At 45.9% G+C, this 19931-nt stretch overlaps 1 protein-coding gene across 2 annotated transcripts; it reads left to right on the top strand.

The window, feature by feature from the left end:
* Positions 1–996: 996 nt before the first annotated feature.
* Positions 997–6900, top strand: HSBP1 (heat shock factor binding protein 1). 2 transcript variants are annotated; one of them, XR_009181496.2, is made up of 5 exons: positions 997–1151; positions 1685–1751; positions 2348–2468; positions 3718–6353; positions 6624–6900. XR_009181496.2 is itself a non-coding variant. In XM_071209045.1 (4 exons), exons 1-3 carry the CDS (start codon positions 1107–1109, stop codon positions 2464–2466), a joined length of 231 nt encoding a protein of 76 aa, XP_071065146.1. In that variant the 5' UTR covers positions 997–1106; the 3' UTR covers positions 2467–2468; positions 3718–6900. The 2 variants fall into 2 exon arrangements, 1 of the variants encoding a protein (XP_071065146.1); XM_071209045.1 differs by having other exon boundaries at positions 3718–6900.
* The last annotated feature ends 13031 nt before the right edge of the window (positions 6901–19931 follow it).

The raw sequence follows: 19931 nt of genomic DNA, 5'->3' as shown, positions 1-19931 counted from the left end.
TCACCTCCCAGGAGCCCGGGACAAGGGCTCTCTTTGGACAAGGTAAAATTCTTTACTACTCAGGCACCCACTGGCCTTGGCCGAGGCTCTTACAGCAAAACCGTCGGATTTGTCAGAGCACAGAACCTGAACACCAAAACCCCATCTCTTGGGAGCGGAGGGAGCTCAGTGGTTGAGCACCCGCTTCCCATGTACAAGGTCCTGGGTTCAATGACCCCTACCTCCCTAATAAACAAAAAACAAAAACAAAAACAAAAAAACAACCAGGAGTCTCTCAGGCGCTGACACCAGCAACCCCACTCAGACCCAAGAAACACCACGTTAAATGAAGCTGGCGGCCGAAGCTGTACTTCCTGGCTCCAGGTCACGAAATTCAAACAGGCAAAAGGTTTCCACTGAGTTCAGAGCCAGGCCGCTGGTTACCCAGGTGGGGTGGGGGTGACTGGAGGGGGACTGAGGGGCTGTGGGGGCAGGGGCTCGCGCGCCTTCACTTTGGGCACGGTCCCCGCGCTGCACAGAGGCCTTCGCAGGCCAGACGGCAATCGAGCCACCTACGCCCCCGTGCCGCCCCTGCCCCTCGGGGCAGAGGGAAAAGCCCCGCTTCGAGGGCGGACACCAGGCCCCGGGGGCGCGGCCTCAGCTCCCGGGCCTCGACCCGAGGACCAGAGACGACCGAACCGCCGCGACCACCACGGGAGAGCGGCCAGGGCCGCCCCTCACGAGTCTGTCCCGCTGCCGCTTGGGGGCACAGTTTCAGAGGCGGGTTCTCCACGGGGAGGGGCGGGGCGGGGCGGGGCGCTCGGCGAGGGGCGGGGCGATCGGCGGGGGGCGGGGCGACGCTGGGGCGGGGCTGTGGGGTGGGGCGGGGCGGGGCTGTGAGGCGGGGAGGGCGGGGCGAGAGCCGACAGGTTGGGGTGAAGGGGGAGGGGCTGTGCGAGGCCTCGAGGCATTTCCGCCGCGTGAGGTGAACCACAGCTCCCACAATGCCCCACGGTCCCGCGATGCCTGCTCTCGTCGCGAGAAGAAGCGGCTGGGGGCGTCTGCGCGGAGAAACGGAAGTGTAGGTGACGGGCTGAGACTTGGCCGCCAAGCTGGGAACCGGTGAGATGGCCGAGACTGACCCCAAGACCGTGCAGGATCTCACCTCGGTGGTAAGGCGGGCTGCGCTGGAGGGGCCCGCGGGCCGAGGGGAGGCCCGGGGGCGCAGGGGGAGGCCGAGCGCGGAAGAAGTCGCCCGGGCCCCCCGGACCGCAGCGCGCCCCCCGCGGCGGGGCCAGGCTCCCCCCGAGGGCCCTACTGGCCGCCTCCGCCCTGTCAGCCGGTTTCGAAGTAGGGCTGTACGCCGCTCGCGCCCCCGCCCAGGATCGACCCTTCCCCCACTTAGCACCCTCACCCCACCCCCGGTGACTCCTAGGACCCCGCCAGCTCTCGCACCCAGATTCCTCCAGGCCATCAGAAACAACCAGAAGACCCTACGAATTTTTAATCACAGCGGGCCCCACCCGACAGGCCTTCAGCGGCTCGTCAGTCTAATTGTACAGGTGGAATAAGTTGCTGAGGACCGCAGCGCTGCCAACAGGCCGCATGGGGACTAGAACCCAGGACTCAGGGCTCCTCGGTTCAGGACCTGGCCTCTGTCTTGATCCCATGAAGATATCTCAGAATAAGTGTTTTCTTTTTCTAGGTGAAGACACTCCTGCAACAGATGCAAGATAAATTTCAGACTATGTCTGACCAGATCATTGGAAGAAATATCCTTTTTGGGGGGGGGGGGAAGTCAGTCTCTCTCGGCCTTTGGATCCTGATTGTCAGGTAGTGGTATGAATGAAAGGGTGGTTTGGGGCCCAGATTTCAGCCAGTCATTTACTAGTTTTTTTTTCCTGAGCCTGGATATACTCCTGAGAAGTACTGTTTTAAAGGTTCAGGAAATAGCTGAGCTAGATTGACCCTGGCCTCAAGGAATTTAACAGTCTACCAGTAATAATGGCTAATATAATTGACCCTTGACTGGGAGCTAAGTGCTTTAGGTGTCTCTCCTCTGAGCCTAACCATAACCTCATGGATTATAATGTTAGCTTTATTTAGCTGATAAGGAAACTGAGGTTAAGAAAAGTGAAAAGCTTAATGAGGGTGCATGGCTAGTAAGAGGCAGGGTTGGGATTTGATCCTGCATAGTCTTGCCCCAGATTCCTGGACACTCACCTCCAGACTATAACAACATCAAAGGAAATTGGAAAACCAGTTTTATTAAGACAGATGTGTATTAAAGGCTAGAGTCCACAGGGCCCTGGAAGAAGAGGATACGAAATGGGGAGACATTGGTGTGCATCATCTTTAACTTCACCACTTGATGATATGAGTAGTCGCATTGATGATCTGGAGAAAAATATTGCAGACCTCATGACCCAGGCTGGAGTGGAAGAACTAGAAGGTGAAAACAAGATTCCTGCCACACAGAAGAGTTGAAGGTGAGGGAGGGGTCAATTATATTTAAAATAAAACACAGAGAGGTACTTCTAAATATAATTTTGATGTAGTCAGCTTAGTCTCTAACTCAAATTCCAGCCATGATCCCAGCAAGCATTCTTTTTTATTTTTCCTGTGAACCTCATGTTTTGACATTTTTCATGCCAAACTAATTATTTTAACATTTCCAAATTTTTATTAATTAGATCTGTATCTGTCAATTACGAGCCTTAGTTAATATTCAATAACCACTAAGATTGTTCCAGCCAAAAACAAATGTGTTTTGTTGGCCTTATCAGTGGAAAATTTTTCATTGGGTTTTTTGAAATGCCAAATAACTCAGGCACCCCCATGACCATGTTAAAGTCTGAGGACTCTTTGGGGAACCCCGGACTAGATAAACGCCAAGACAATGATTGCTTACTATACAGATGAACTAGATGGCATCTAGGTTAAGCCTTTGCTCTAAAGTTGATGTAATTTTCCACTGAATAGTTTCAGATACCGGAGGAAAGACTGGTGGTTAAACATGCTCATACAGCAACATAGTTAGATGCACAGCCTTGTTCTCAGCACAGTGTGTGTGTGGTAGTTACCTCATTACAACCCCAAAATAATGTTTTAATTTAAACATTTCTGCCATCTTATATTTTAGCATTTTCCCTGGAAAAAAAAAAAATTTACTCCCAACTTACAAATAACTAGAGAACCAAGCAGAATATATAGCATAAGATACCTAATTCCTTTATTTTCTGGGCATAGCCTGGACCATAGTTTAGGTAACTATGACATATAGATTGCTTTCAAGCCCAAAAGAGTAAATAGAGGCTTGAGGGGGTAAAAAAAAAAAAAAAACTGTTAACAATAAACTAGGTTGGTTCCTATGTGATTAAATCACATAATTGCAATGCATGGTTTATGTTTTTATTCCTGTCTAGAGATAATTTGGAAACTGTCCTGCCAATCTTGTAAGCTTCTCTTGGTCGCTTATATTATTTGGCAGTAAGAAATTCTCTCGAGTTGTAGGATTGAAGACTTTCAGGTGATAGAGAGTAATACAACGGAATGGAAGTAGGAAACGGATTCAGAAAAAAAAATTTTTTTAACAAAGACTTGCAATTAAATCTATTCTTATTTTGCTACAGTATTGTGCAGAGAAAAAATTTAATACAGTAGAGAATTCTGAGTTGTTGATAATTCTATGTATTTTGTCTTCATATAATGAAAAATGATTTTTTTCCTTTTCAACAGGTTGCTAATTTACATTGAAATATGGAACACCATTTTTACAAGCCAAGAGAAGACCCAATGGCTTTTTGCAACTACTATGTGTACACAAGTTTTATATTATAAAGTGTGCGTTCTTATCATATACTATATTGTTAGTCTTCAGAGTGATTTTTTCCCCAATTTCTTGAATGTGGTAACTTTACATCTTGGACCTTGGTCAGGTATGCTATTAAATATGAAACACTAAAACGCTGGCAGTTCCTGCATAAAATTATCAAATGTTTTAGTGTATTTTTGTGAAGTCACTTTTTTGGTCATTTATTTTGTAGTAGTTGCTGTTTGATAAAAAATTGCTGTGTAATTTAGACAAATAGTAAGTTCTTTGATTATAACTAGATTTTGTGAAGTTAGACATTTACAGAGTTTAGGGTTCTTAATTCTCAGCACAAAGTGACTATGGATCTAACACCAAATAGTATGTTGGCAGTACTTTTCAAATGGCCAAAAACATTTAAAAAGTTTATTGAGAAATATTTGATACTACCTTGTTACCAAAATTCAGAATCAAACTGCAGCTTTCTTTATAAGTCCCTGAGATCAGATGCTAAAGTCGATGAAAAGTAACTGCTGCCACTTCCGTGTGTTGGAATTGTTAAATACAGAAAATAACAATAGCACAGTGGGATGTAATGTTAGAGTTTTGCATGAGATTCTAATACAGTGAAACGCTACAATGTTCTGCACTGATTACCATAAAAATTTGGCAGGATTCTAAAACTGAAATATTCCATCTTTTATTTGAACTACTGAATGGAAAAAGAAACGGAAAAGGGAAAGAGACTCCATTAAGTCTGTGCCCGTTGCTTGGTTGAAAAATGTTGCATGACTTTGCTACAGGAGAAGGTCTTAAGAATTACTGTTTTATTTAAATAATTTCTTAGCTAAATTCCTGCGGAGTAACAACTTCATTATTGATCCTCAAAGTCCAGGGTAAAAACCCTTGCCACTCAAAAATGAAGGAGGGCACGCCAAGCCTAGAGGCCAGTGTTGATGGCCCTGGAGGAGATTCATGTGATCCTGGTAGAGTGACTTTAACAAAAATTTGAAAAGTTTTTAAAGTTGAGGAGTAGTATAATACTTGATAGAGGAAAACCCTTAATGAACACGATATGATTTTTTTTATTGTTTCCTATGTCACCAGTCTTGATTGTTTGTACTACAAGAATATAATAATATATGATGTCTCCTATTTATAAGTTAAGTGAACAGGAGTAAAATCCTTCAGTAATGCAGTGGATTCATGGCTGTTATCCCGGCTGCAGAAACAACTTTGTGCAGGCCAGTGGGTGGTGCTGCGCAATCGGCATCATTGACGCTGGGCGAGGCCGGATGAAACAGGTGCAGGATGCTGTCCAGCCTGCTGAGTGGCAGATGGAATTGAGAGCACGTATTGCTATTGTCAAGAGAATCTGAATTTAGTTAGGAGTTGGCATCTATACGTAATCCCAGAGAAAGATTTCCAGGGCAGTCTCTCCACCAAAAATGTCTGCCATGAATAAAGGTGCCTGAAATCCTGCTATTAAAGTATCTGTGTCCAGAATGATTTGTTTGGGTTTTCACATTCTCAGATTAAAATGCAAGTACCACTTTAGAATATCAATAAAGCCTCAATGAGGATTAGGTACCAGTAGCCAAGGGCAGAACAGGCAGGGTGGGTGGTGGTCCAGCTGCTGGAAGGGAGAGCTGACTGAACACACAATTAACATTCCTTGGAACAAGTGTGTAAAATAGATTTAGGGAGATACCAGTTAAACTAAAAAGGCCTGAATCCCCAAGTACTCCCTTGACCCCCCTCCAGGCCTTCAGGCCCAGCCTTAGCCTGGTATAAAATAGGCTTTATAATGCTGGCGAGGTCTTCACATTTGTCCAGGAGGGGACTTTCCCTACCCTTAAGAATGTGCATTTCCGATGTGAGAACTACAGCTGCCGGCTAAGTTGTCGTCATGCGCACACAGATGGCCTGGTGGGCCCTGGCTCAGCCTCCTAGCCAGTGAGGAATAAACCGCCGAGGCCAGCCAGGAAGGCAGCAGCTTTCTTCAACCCACTGTGTCCGGGATCCAGTGCTCCCTCCTTTTCCCACTCCTGCAAGCCCACTAAGGCTTTACTCGCAGTTTATGTCTGCACATACCAGCACTGCCCCTGTCCTAGGACCAGGCATAATCTCTTCATGCAAGGAAGTCTACGGCACTTACTCTCCAACTTTTTTGTTCATTTATAAGCTAATAAATATGGTGCTTAGGGCTAATAAATATAAAATAGTGCTGGAGGCCTTTGTAGCAAGCAAAGCTGGCCTTACCTTCCTTTAAGCGCCCTCAACTCCCAAGCCCCTTGGTACCGGTCAGCTTCCTCATTTGCCCTCCAGCTGATCCTGCTCTCCTTCAAGCCCCAGGATTTTAAAATATTTTAATCTTATTTTCTTAGCAATTTGGCTTTTCTGCTTTGTTTCATAACAAGTACGGGACTGCCATTGTTTGAACTTTTCAGAGGAAGCATACAGTATTTCAGGCATCAGAAGTGGGCCTTGGTGAGTTTGCTGGACCCTGACATGGTATAGGTCACCGTTGCTATGGGAACACAGTCCTCCAAACATCCAATGTGTAAGTGGAAGACTTCCTATATGGATGATTATGTTCTTTTTTTCTTGTATTCTATGATTAGGCTGTAGTTTTGTTTTTAATTAGGTTAAAATATAAGAATTTGCACAATATGTTGTCATTAACCCTGAAAATTAACGGGCAACCATTAACCATTATTCATAGCTAACACCTATTGAAAATGCTAATGATAAACCATTGTACTGTGCTAAGCATTTTATGTACATTATTTGATTTGAATCTCACAACAACACTGAGTGTTTATATTTTTAGACCCACTCTAAAGAGAAGGAACCCAAGGTTTGGAGTCAGTTGGGCCTGGAATCGCTGGCCACAGCATCCAGCTGCAGAGCTTACTCTAATAGCTGCGTTTTCTCAGGCTCTTCATAAAGTGGCAGATACTCAAACCTCTCCTACAGAGCCCAGCTGAGATTTCCAAATCCTTATGGCTCTGGAAGCATCAGTCTCCTACCTTGGTGGATCTTGAAATTTAGTTTCAAAACGCTTATTTCATGCTTTCAATTAAACATACCTAAGGTTAAATAATAAATATGCTTGTGAGTTTTTAATTCATAATTCAAACTTTAAGGCTGCTAGAAAATGTGTTCCTGTACTAGAGTGTCTTTTATTTTTTTCCTAAGTTGAGAAAATACAGAAACAAATCCCAGTCAGTTCCTCAAATATTTGCCTTGATAGCATCTGCACTGAATATTAATTAGTAATTTTCACATTTATCTTCCTGGCTAACCACCATTTCTCTCACAAAAATTGCCTGAGACACATCTTGGGAGGAAAAAAAGGGGCCCCCATGACTATTTATTTACTGATTTTATCAGGCTACTTTGATGTAAAAAAAGGCCAGTCAATCTAGAAGTCTTAAAAGTGTATCCATGCAGACACCATCCAGAATCTTCACCCCCGTTAATGACATTGAGAAGCAAGTTTTAGTTGCAGGGTCTATAAACTTTTCAATAAATGAAGATGGAGGGAGAGGGGACAAGGAGAAGCGTGAATTGAGTCACCACCCAAAAAACAAACAAGAGAACTGTGAACATTCCACTTACCAACCCCACAGAGCACTCTGAGATTGGAAAGGAGTTCGTTCTGCCTGTCGGGTTGGCTGTTCCCAAGCAACGACCCCTAAAGCTGAGCCCGCAGACCCAGCCCTTCCTCGGGGGCCCCACCGTCCCGCAGACTCCTGCCTGCTGAGGGCTAGGTTTTTAGCTAGGAAACACAGAGCATCTGCTTCTGGGAACCGTGCCGTTGGCATGCCCTCTCCAGGAGCACGGCACTTTTCACCAAAGCATTCGTGTGTACTGCGTGTATGAACTGCACGCACGTTGCCCAGGTGCTACCCTGCTTGGTGGTAGTAATTCTGGCTGTACACTTAGTTTCCTATTTTATGGGCATGAATTTTCTCCAGTTCTTCATATTGGTCAGGAGCAAAATGTCTGCATTCCAAAAAGGAACAGCATTGTTTCTCCTTAATTAAGAATAGACCGGATTCAGGAGCCCGCATCTTGGAAGCTGCAAGTAATAGGAAACACAGCCCCTTAAGCGACAAGGGCCTTTGTTATGTCACATGGCAAGAGGTCCTGAGAGAGGGCAGCTGGAGGGGAGTGACCTCCACGCCTCAGTAACATCCTCAAGGGCCCAGACTCCTTCCGTCTCGGTGCATCCAGCACAAAGATCTTCCTCTCTTCTTTCGCCTCTTTTTAAGAGTGAAGAAAATGTTTCCCCAAAGGTGTTTCCCACTTCTGCCTGCCCTGTTGGCCCAAATGGAATCATCTGCCTTGATCTAAAACAATCCCTAAAGGGGACAGGAGTGGCATCAGAAGCTGAGCCCTGTGGTTCTCAACCAGGGAAGGGCAACTGGTACCCCAGGGGCATTTGGCTGTGTTGGCGCATGTTCGGTTGTCACACCTTGAAGGGAGTGGTGCCACTAGAGGACCCAGGCCAGGGATGCTGCTAGCATCCTCCAGTGCTCAGGGCGGCCCCACCACGGAGACTGGACCAGCCCGAAGGAGGCAGTGCCGGGCTGAGAGCCCAGCTCAACGCGTTCCTGATTTCCTCTGGGACAGGGACGAGGCCTCTTCTAGCAGTTCCTGGACCCTCAGGGAAGGGGAGATACGAGAACAAAATCTGGACTCTATCAGAGAGGAAAGGGGGATGGCTACCAGGTGCACAGCCTACAGTGCTTGTTGTAGATCTCTTCCACAGAGCTGCTCAGACGATAATTGGATTAAAAAGGAGCTCCGGGGTGTGTTCGCTGCCAAGGCAGTGTGTTGTGGTGGTGGTGGCGGTTGTTGATGTAGGAGGAGTGGGGTGAGGGGGAGTGGGGCGTATATGGGAACCTCTTCTATTTTTTTAATGTAACATTAAAAAAATAAAATAAAGGAATTAGCTGGGAAGCGGGTGTGGCTCTGGGGTTGAGTGCCTGCTTCCCATGTACAAGGTCACAGGTTCAAGCCCTGCTGGTACCTCCTAAAAAAGCAAAAAGGCATAGGCTGGCTGCACGTCAGAGTCACCCAGGGAGCATTTCAATCCCAATGACCAGACAGCACCCCTGCCCAGTTGCCTCAGGATCCCTGCGGGTGCAGCCCAGGCATTGGTATTTTTTGTAAGTTCAGGTGTGCAGCCAAAGTTGAAAATTGCTTTAGAGAGACTGTGTGTATAGCTGATCATCATATGACATAATGCACCAAGCAAATTAGGTGGGATTCTGCCAAACTTTTGTCAACCCAGTCAGCACTTCTGGCTTAGACAATTGAGACTGGCACAAGTTATCTGGCCTTCAATTCATGTGTCATTTTTGCTTCAGCTTCTTTACTGTACCATCCTTGTTAGTATAAAAGGATTTCTGATTCGCTGACTGGTGATGTCTTAACCAGATTCACCTTCGGTTCCTGACTTTTTTTCACTGCCCACCCTGTGCCAGGTACTGTGTGAGAGGCTTTCACCTGCATCATCTCACTAATTCCCCAGGAACACTTGAAGGTTGTTGACATTATCAAAAAGTTTTCCACCTGGAATTTTTCTCCCTCTCATCAGCTCTCAGAAAATCCCTTTCCAAACCATTGCTGCGGTTTTATCATGTCACCTTTTATAGCTCTTTAAAAGTTGCTGTCAAAACTTAGTATTTCCAGAAAGAAACTTGAGATAGTAAATGTTTAAAAACTAAGTGCCAGAAAGTGAATTTGGCTCAACAGATAGAGCATCCACCTACCACATGGGAGGTCCAGGGTTCAAACCCAGGACCTCCTGGCCTGTGTGGAGCTGGCCCACACAGAGTGCTAATGCATGCAAGGAGTGCCATGCCACGCAGGGGTGTCCCCTGCATAGGGGAGCCCCACATGCAAGAAGCGTGCTCTGCAAGAAGAGCTGCCCCTCGTGGAAAAAGTGCAGCCTACCCTGGAGCAGCGCCGCACACACAAAGAGCTGACGCAGCAAGATGATGCAACAAAAAGAGACACCCATTCCCGGTGCTGCTGACAAGAATGCGAGTGGACATAGAAGAACACACAGTGAATGGACACAGAGCAGACAACATGGGGGGGGCGGGGGGGAAGGGGAGAGAAATTTTTTTTTTTAAACTAAATGCCAATCACACAGAAGAAAACCCAGATAATTCTGATGTGATAGAGGTTATCGTCAGCACACTCATTCTGGAAAGTTAAATGATACGGTTCTTTTCTTTCAGTGATCCATTCTCCTGAAAACACAGTACATCCATGTGATTGAGGCAGCCCCCAAATCGGACCAAAGCAAAAGACTGGCCCAAATTTTTTGTGGATCAGAAGCCTGGAACTGGACTGGTACACAGATTGCAAACCTGGAAATGTTGCAGAGCAGTGCCCGAAAAAGAAATCAGCCTCTCCCCTCAACAGGCGGGCATCCCCCGTGCCAAAGTCCGGCGTTCGGCAATTCGAGCCTTTGCTCAGTGGGGCGAGAGGACAGGCTCCGAGGAAAGACTCTCTGGAAAGCCATCTGTCAGGACCGGGCTGCCTGGCTAACAGAATTTTGAAGAGAAGGTTTATCGGGGACCCAGGTGGGCTTCAGGGCCAGGAGCTCGCCTCCGCGGCCAGGCCTGTGAGAGGTCAGCCTCACGTACCTTCTGCCCAGGTAGACGGGAATAATCATGAGGAAATCGGGGAAGATACTTTTACTGGGTCAAGCTCATTTTCTCAAGCTCAGACAAGGCTTATTAGCAATGATCTGTGACCCAACTTTGTCCCCTCCTTAATGAAAAGCAGACACCCTAGGACCCCTGGCGCAGGTGACCCGGTATTTCTGGACTCATTGACCCGAGAAAAGTTTTCCTCACCATGGACTCCGCCAGATATTTTGGGGGGTTATTTAAGCTACTCTGTTTTCCAGAACAAGTCCGGGTGAGGCCGTTCGCAAGTTTTTAACCAGCGAACTCTTCAGCAAGTTCTGAACCTGGAGAATTTCTTTTTGTACTAACACAATAATAATAGCAATAATAACGGTAATAATAAACAACCAGGTGAGAATTCTTAGAAATACCCACAACTAAATTGTGTGGTAATTTGCCTGCTTATTTCCTACCTTAGACCGCAGTGAAATGTTCCGTGTTTTCTTGCCTGGGAACCCAACCTGCATTCTGAACTTTTCTAACTTCTTCAAAAGCTGACCTTGTATTTGCTCTTTGTTCTGAAAGGTTTACAATGGCCTCTGGCCAAAATCCTCCCCGCTCTGACCAGACTCCCTCGACTGTATTCCACTGATACTTGTTTTCCGTACTTTTGGCTGAAAACACCTGTTTATTCTGCCTTGGATTATAAAAAAGCAAACACACCAAGAGGATACTTCTTCCTTGTCTACAGCCACCTTCTGGCGGTGTTCCCTGGGACGCGTCCCACGTGCTGGGTTTTGGGCCCCATCCCAGGCTCTTGAATCAGACTCCGGGGCGGGGCATCCGATGCACACGTGGGTGGCAGCACCGTGGCCTTGGGGGCAAATTCGTTGTCCAATAGCTTTGGGAGTGTCACACTTGCCTAAGCGCAAAAAGCCCTGCGACCTGATGAGCATGCAGATTTCCAGGTCTCTCTCTTGCAGAGTCTTAGGGACCAGGGGCTGGGGGTCCCCATGTTTATAAACTCCTCAGGTGAAAAACGGCACTGAGCGAGAAGACAGCGGGCCCACGTGCTGGGCTGTGAGTCCCAGGCTGGGCCAGTCCGTCGGTAATTGAAAAGGAATTGATTGTTAATTACCCAGAACCCCCGACACCGGGGCCGGAGCGTGACCTCCGTGGCCCTGCCAAACGGGCAGTTCACCCGGCATCCCAACGAGCTGAAAGTGGGAGCCCTCATTCCATGAAAACTCAGCTCGCTTTAAATCAATTTGCTTCTTATTAAAATGGACTTCAATAAAAACCAGTTCAATGCCTGAGCCACAAAAGGAGATGCAATCATTTAAAGCTTTGGCTGCATCCGTTGATAAAAAGGTTTTAAAGAGCACGGTAAATATTTTACCAGAAGGATATGTTATTCAATAAGGAGATTATTTATTAAGAACTGGTAATTCATTAGTTCATTTATCTTTATTTTCATGAAAGTCTATTCTTTTAATCTGGGCACATTTTTTCCTATTTCCACAGCAGGTTTCACTATGAGTTGATGATTCTGTAATGCATCAATGTTTTAAAATATAATCTAACTTGTGAAAGCAATGGGGTTTTACTAATAATGGGAAAGATTTTTGTAAAGTTATATTTAAAAAACTTTTGGAGGGTTTTAAGCATAGTTTCATATACTTAAAAAGCAATAATGTTTGTTGTCTTGAAAAGAGAGCAGGTTTCTCATTTATCTTTTGGGCCATCGATCCTGAAGGAAATAAGTAATGCAGTTTTTTGTCATTGTGTTTTGTTTTTTGTTTTTAAGGATTTATTATTTATTTCTCTCCCCTTCCTCCCCCCCCACCCCCCCCCCACCCCGTTGTCTGCTCTCTGTGTCCATTTGCTATGTGTTCTTCTGTGTCCACTTGCATTCTTGTCAGCAGCACCAGGAATCTGTGTCTTTTTTTTTTTTTTTTGCGTCATCTAGCTGTGTCAGCTCTCCGTGTGTGCGATGCCACTCCTTGTCAGGCCCGTGCTTTTTTTTCCCGCACAGGGCAGCTCTCGTTACCGGGCACACTCCTTTTGCGTGGGGCACCCCTATGCAGGGGACACCCCTGCGGGGCACAGACTCCTTGCGCACATCAGCCCTGCGCATGGGTCACTCACCACATGGGTCAGGAGGCCCAGGGTTTGAACCCTGAACCTTCCATGTGGAAGGCAGACGTTCTATCAGTTGAGCCAAATCCACTTCCCGTCACTGTAGTTTTTTTGAGGTACAGGGTGGCGGGGAGCTGGGGAATGAACCTGGAACCTTTTATGTGGGAAGCTAGCGCTCAACCACTGAGCCACACTGGCTCCCCTGAGTTGGTTTTTTATGTTTGTTTTTGCTTGTTGTTTGTTTCCTGTTTCCTTAGGAGGCACTAGGAACCAAAACCAGGACCTCCCATGTGGGAAAGCAGGAGCTCAACCCCCTGAGCCACATCCTCTGCCAAACAGGTTTTTTGTTGTTGTTTTGTTTTTTAAAAGATTTATTTATTTATTTATTTCTCTCCCCTCCCCCGCCCCCACCCCAGTTGTCTGTTCTCTGTGTCTGTTTGCTGCATCTTCTTTGTCCGCTTCTGTTGTTGTCAGCAGTACGGGAATCTGTGTTTCTTTTTGTTGCGTCATCTTGCTGCGTCAGCTCTCCATGTGTGCAGCATCATTCCTGGGCAGGCTGCACTTTCTTTCGCGCTGGGCGGCTCTCCTTATGGGCACGCTCCTTGCGTGTGGGGCTCCCCTACGCGGGGGACACCCCTGCATGGCAGGGCACTCCTTGCGCGCATCAGCACTGCACGTGGGCCAGCTCCACACGGGTCAAGGAGGCCCGGGGTTTGAACCACAAACCTCCCATGTGGTAGACGGACGCCCTATCCACTGGGCCAAGTCCACGGCCTGCAGTTTTTTTTAATCCATAGAGGAGGCATTTTACACTTAAACCCAAAACCAAGCCAGTGAGCTCAAGTACTTGTGGTCAAATAGTTAATTTCAATAATAAAAAAAAATTAGGATACATTCAGCTGCAGGCTATTGATGCGGGCTATGGGTGGGAGGCTCTTTGTCCCTTTGTGTCCTGACTTGTGAGTGTGGGACAGTGAGAGGCTGCAGTCCTGCCCTTGGTGACCATGGCAAGGACTCCAGTCCTGGGAGGCAATTTAGCAATGCAAACGCTATATGCATACCAGTCAGTCCAGGGCAACTCTGATGGTGGTGATGCCAAAGCTTAAGGAGACTTAGACTTGGCCACAAATGGGAAATATAATATAGCCTGTGCATAAATTCAAAATCATCTAATTCTGTATCTAAGTGTGCCTAGTCTCTAGAAATCCAGTTAAGTGATCTAGGCCCTATGGGCTTTGAATGTTCAGAAAGGATGTAAGACTTAATGTATATTCAAAGTTGCATCCAGACGGAATGTGGGCAAGATGCTAATTTCAAGCTCACCTGAAATGTGGGTGATTTATTAATTGAAAACCTACCTGGTACTCAGGCAAACACTTAACTAACAAAGAAAGTAGTTTTCTTTGGTAAAAGCACCATTTGACTCCCCACCCTGTATAAAAGGAACTTGAAGATCTTGTTCCAGGCTCAGGTTTGAAACAGAAAGCTCCCGAATCCCACTGGCCGGTCAATAAATCATTTTTCCTTCTCAGAATCATTCCTGAGTCCTGGCCTTCCTATACGCAAATAATTGATCTCTCTCAACTTTTACAACACTATGACTGAAAATGACTGCAACAATGAGGATAGTCTGTGACCTCATCAAGTAAGAAGTGCAGGGTGGCGGTCCTGGGCTTGCTTGCTTGGGTCAGCTCTGCCCTGTCTGTGCTGCTAGCTGACTGCCCTTCCAAATGCTGGCTTTCCCCTCCACGCCTCACATCTGTGAACCAGCCCAACGACCCCTCCCCAAACCCTCCCTCCTTCGCCCACTTCCAATACAGAGGCTGGAAAAGCTAACTGTGCCCCCTCCCAGCCTCCCTGGCAGTGAGGCGTGGCTGTTTGACCCAGATCTGGTCAAGGAGAAGGCTCTGAACAATCCCCCAGGACTTCCAGAGCAGGCTTTTGCTTTCCTGATAAAGGGCATGGGTGGCCCTGTTGTGGAAGCAAAGAGATTCAGTGATCACCTGTGGAAGTCCAGGACTCACTAATATTCTTGGGAAGGAAAATTTATTAATGGCCAGCCTGGCTCGGCGATACCTGTTTAAAAACCTTAGCCTGAATAGGATCTTTGGATTTCTTTTATATAGAGGATGTAGGAGTGGGGAGTCAAAGGGTGCTTACATGCAAAAGGACTTTTTGTTAGTTTCTTAGAGTTTCAAGTGTTTTATTTGAGTATCAGGTAGGTCTTGAATTAATACCTACTCTCTAGGTAAGCTTGAATTAACACATACCCCCGCATTCCAGGGAAGCTTGAATAAACGCAGACCTTCCACATTCCCCGTAAGCTTGAATTAACACATTTAGCTTACACACACAGCACAGGTTATTTATGAAGAAACACACAGCCCCCCCACACAGTCCATATCAGCCCGGGTTTTCTCTTCTCCCTTTTTCTGGACTTGAACGCAGCGCCTGGAGCCACCAATTGCCTCTTTTGACGAGGGTGAAGTTGAAGTGGAGATTAGGAGGGGAGAAAGAACCCAGACCGGTGACATCTTTGAACGTGGAAGGATGCCTGCCACCACTGACCGCAGGCCCTCGGGTGCATCTCAACCTCCTGGCTTACCCAGAAGTCTCAAGGCCCCCGCCCGAGGCGGGAGGGCACGAGGCAGGGCTGGGCCTCCCCTTCCCCTCTACCACCTCCTCCTCCTCTCTTGCCCTCTCTCATTCACTCTCATTCTCTGTATTAGGGAGAAGCTTTCCCAGAAGCCCCCAGCCGGCTTCCCCACACTTCATTGGCCTGGTCCTGGGTCACCTGTCCCCCTTGAGCCCTATACTGCAAAGGGGCCTGGGGTGAGCTTGACTGGCTAAGCATGAGCTGGGGGAGACGCACCCCTTCTTGGAGCTCATAACAGATTCAAAAAGGTGCCAGAAGCAGGGGGAGGCACCTGGGAAACACTGGCTGCCCACCTACCCAAACAAGCCAACCCAGGTGGATTGGCCTCCGGGTGGTCACTGATTCTGGGGTGTGGTCCTCCACATTTAGGCTCCAAAATGGCAGCATATTCATTTCCAGTGAGAAATAAAACCTAGGAGGCGCTCTCCTGCTACCGGAAGGCGGCTATTCCAAAGCAATTGGAAGGCAGCTTGGGGCGTGTGCTCACACTTCCTCCACAGGGATTGTCCTTGCTTTGGGGGGCAGCTAGCTTCTACACAGGTCACAGCTCTCCTTTATCCCGACACACTCGTCTACCTTCCTCCGTGTTTGGGAAGAGGCTCCAAACATCCCTTTCTTTCCCCAGTCCTTGTTCATTCCTTTGGACCATCTCTAGGGGACTGGATTAAGCCTTCCACTGCCTGCTTCTTAAAAAATAAAAATAGTTGATATGTCAAGTGTTGATTTGGTTTGGAAAATAAGATTTTTTTTTTCCGTTAAGTAAGTAAATTGGGGATTAAATTAGGCCTGAAAATCATTTCAGACTTCTGACAACTTGTTTGCAGGAAGTAATTGCAACTTTAGTAATCAAAAATAAGCTTAAGAGAAATTGGAAATTGTCCAAGGAAGAAGGAACTATCACACTCGAATTGAGCTCATGTTTCCCAATACTTTATTGTGAAAATGTTCAAACATACGACAAAGCTGAAAGTCACACTGAGCACCCATCTCCCCCACTGCGGATGCCATCCTTGACGTGTACTTGCCTTATCATGTCTCCATTCTCTGTCCATCTCACTGTCCATCTGAGAATTCAATTTTAATTAAAACTTGCTTTGAAGTCTCTTTGTCGGGAAAGCACAAAACAGACTCTGGACATTGGCCTTCGAAGTTCACCAGCCCAGGACAAAAGTTGACCCAAACCCGTGAGAGCAGTCTCCCTCCCGCCCCTCCCCAGCCCCCAACACCCCTCCAGAGATTCTGGTCATTCACAGATGTGTCCCAGCCAAGCCCCCATCTCTATCTGGTGACTTTCTACTCAACCTTTAAGATCCAACTCAACTATCCCCTTCCTTGAAAAACTAGCCTCAGTTCTCTCAAAGAAAGGTAGCCTCCCTTCTCCTATGAGCCCCCAAGTATGTCAGGCATGGCTTTCTTTGACCACTTATCACATCACCCCACATGCTCCTGTGTCCATCTTCCCTACCGTCTCAGGGTCACATGCCTTGTGATACATAGAGACAAAACAATCCTTAGCCTTTCTATGGGTGACTCACCGATCATTTCTAGTCTATTCTTTTTCAAATGCTTATTAAGACCCATATTGATTTCAGATCTCACTAATGGGTTACAATCTGTCATTTGAAAAGTGCTAAAGTGGCTTGCCAGGTCTACCACCTGCTGAGTCTATTAACATTTAGCCCTGGACTTGTCACAGCCTCTGCCTCGTCCCCTCCCCAGCCCATCTGAGCTTTAACAAAAATTGTCCTCCTGCTCAGCTCTGACCACATCGCTTCCTGATTCTGAGACCTTCTGGATTTCACATACCTAATTCAGTTCTGCTAATTACATTCAAACTATTGTGCTACCATCACCACCATCCATTACCAGAACTTTACCATCAACCCAAATAGAAACTCTGAACAATTTAAACCTTAATTCCTCATTCCCAGCCCCTGCCCTGGCCCCTGGTAACCTATACTCTAGATTCTTACTCTATGAGTTTGCTTATTCTAATTATTTCATGTTAGTGAGGTCAAACAATATTTGTCCTTTTGTGTCTAGCTTATTTCACTCAGCATGATATCTTCAAGGTTCACCCATGTGGTCACATATATCAAGACTTCATTCCTTTTTACAGCTGAATAATATTCCATCACATGTATGTACCACATTTTATTTATCCATTCTTCAGTTGATAGACACTTGGGTTGCTTTCATCTTTTGGCAGTTGTGAATAATGCCACCATGAACATGGGTGTGCCAATATCTGTTCAGGTCCCGGCTTTCAAAGCTCTGGGGTTTATACCTACTAGTGGGATTGCCAGGTCATATGGTAATTCTGTACCTAGCTTTCTGAGAAACTCCCAACTGTCTTCCACAGTGACTCTGCCATTTTACATTCCCACCAGCAGTGAATGAGTCTAACTACTTCTCCACATCCTCTCCAAAACTTGTTATTTCCTGTTTTATTAATAGTAGTCATTCTAGTGGGTGTGAAATGGTATCTCATGGTGGTTTTGATCTGCATTTCCCTAATAACTAGTGATGTTGAGCATCTTGTCATGTGCTTTTTCAACCATTTATATGTCTTTAGAGAAATGTCTATTCAAGTCTTTTGCCCATTTTTTAAACAGGTTATTTGTCTTTCTATTGTTGAGCTGTAAGATTTCTTCATATACTCTGGATATTAAATCCTTACTGGATATGTGGTTTCCAAATATATTCTCCCATTGAATAGGTTGTATTTTTACCCTTGTGATAAAGTCCTTTGATGCACAGAAGTTTTTAATTTTGATGAGGTTCCACTTATCTATTTTTTTTTCTTTTTTTTAACTTGTGCTTTGGGTGTAAAGTCTAGGAAATTATTGCCTAGCACAAGATCCTAGAGATGCTTCCCTATGCTTTCTTTCAGAAATTTTATACTTCTGGCTCTTATATTTAGGGCTGTGGTGCAGTTTGAGTTTTTGTGTATGGAGTGAGGTAGGGACCCACCTTCATTCTTTTGCACATGGACATCAGGTTTTTTCCCAGCACCATTTGCTGAAGAAACTGTTCTTTCCCCACTGAGTGGACTTGGCTCCCATGTTAAAAATGATTTGGCCATAAATGTGAGGACTGATTTCTGAATTCCTAATTCAATTCCTTTCGTCTGTATGTCTGTACTTGTGCCAGTACCATACTTATTTTTCTGTTTTCTTTTGTTTTGTTTTGTTTTAGGAGTTACTGGGGATTGAACCTGCCTTGTACATGTGAAGCAGGTGCTCAAGCACTGAGCTCAGCTGCTCCCCAGTAGCCAAGCTATTTTGATTACTATGGCTTTACCAGATAAAGATACCACAAGAAAAGAAAACTACAGGCCAATATTCCTTATGAATATAGATATGAATATACTCAACAAAATACTAGCCAACTAAATATAACAGCACATCAAAAGAACTATACATCATGGTCAAGTGTGATTCATGCCAGATATGCAAAGGTCGCTCAACAAAGGAAAAATCAATAAATGTAATATACCACATTAATAGAACAAAGCAAAAAACCACATGATCATCTCTGCTGGTGCAGAAAAAGCATTTGATAAAATCCAGCACCCCTTCATGATAAAAAACACTTAGAACACTAGGAATAGAAGGAAACTTCCCCACATGATATAAGGCATCTATGAAAAACCCACAGCTGCCTTCATCCTGAATGATGAAAACTGAACACTTTCCCTTTGCAATCAGGAACAAGACAAGGATGCCCACTGTCACCACTGTTACTCAACACTGGGCTGGAAGTTCTAACCAGAGCAATTAAGCAAGAGAAAGAAATAAAAGGTATCCAAATTGGAAAGGACAATGTAAACTTTTCCTATTTTTAGGAAATGACATTATCTTATGTATAGAAAATCCTGAAACATAGACCACAAAGCTACTGGAACTAATAAATGAATTCAGCAAAGTGGCAAGGTACAAGATCAACATGCAAAAGTCAGTTAGGAATGAACAATCTGAAGGAAAAATTTCCATTTACAATAGCAACCAAAAGAATGAAATGTCTGAGAATAAATCTAACCAAAGATGAAAAGGACTCATACACAGAAAACTAAAATAAATGGGAAGATATTCTGTGTTCATGAATTGGAAAAATAAATGTTAAGATGTCAATTCTACCCAAAGCGGATTACAGATTCAACACACACCTAATTGAAATTCCAAAAGCCTTCTTTGCAGAAATGGAAAAGCCAATTATCAAGTTTGTATGGGGAAGCGGACTTGGCCCAGTGGATAGGGCGTCCGTCTACCACATGGGAGGTCCGCAGTTCAAACCCCAGGCCTCCTTGACCCCTGTGGAGCTGGCCCATGAGCAGTGCTGATGCACGCAAGGAGTGCCCTGCCATGCAGGGGTGTCCCCCGCGTAGGGGAGCCCCACGCACAAGGAGTGCGTCCCGTAAGGAGAGCCGCCCGGTGTGAAAGAAAGTGCAGCCTGCCCAGGAATGGCGCTGCACACACGGAGAGCTGATGCTACAAAAAGAAACACAGATTCCTGTGCCCCTGACAAGAATAGAAGCGGACACAGAACACACAGCGAATGGACACAGAGAGCAGACAACGGGGGAGTTGGGGGGAGAAGGGGAGAGAAATGAAAAAAAAAAAGTTTATGTGGAAGGGTAAGGAGCCCTGAATAGCCAAAGCCATCTTGAAAAAGAACAAAGGTAGGGGAC

Source organism: Dasypus novemcinctus, chromosome 18, assembly GCF_030445035.2.
Source record: "Dasypus novemcinctus isolate mDasNov1 chromosome 18, mDasNov1.1.hap2, whole genome shotgun sequence".
Classification (NCBI taxonomy): Eukaryota; Metazoa; Chordata; class Mammalia; order Cingulata; family Dasypodidae; genus Dasypus; species Dasypus novemcinctus.
The sequence above is the reverse complement of the archived record's forward strand: the minus strand, read 5'-3'. Positions and strand labels throughout refer to the sequence as shown.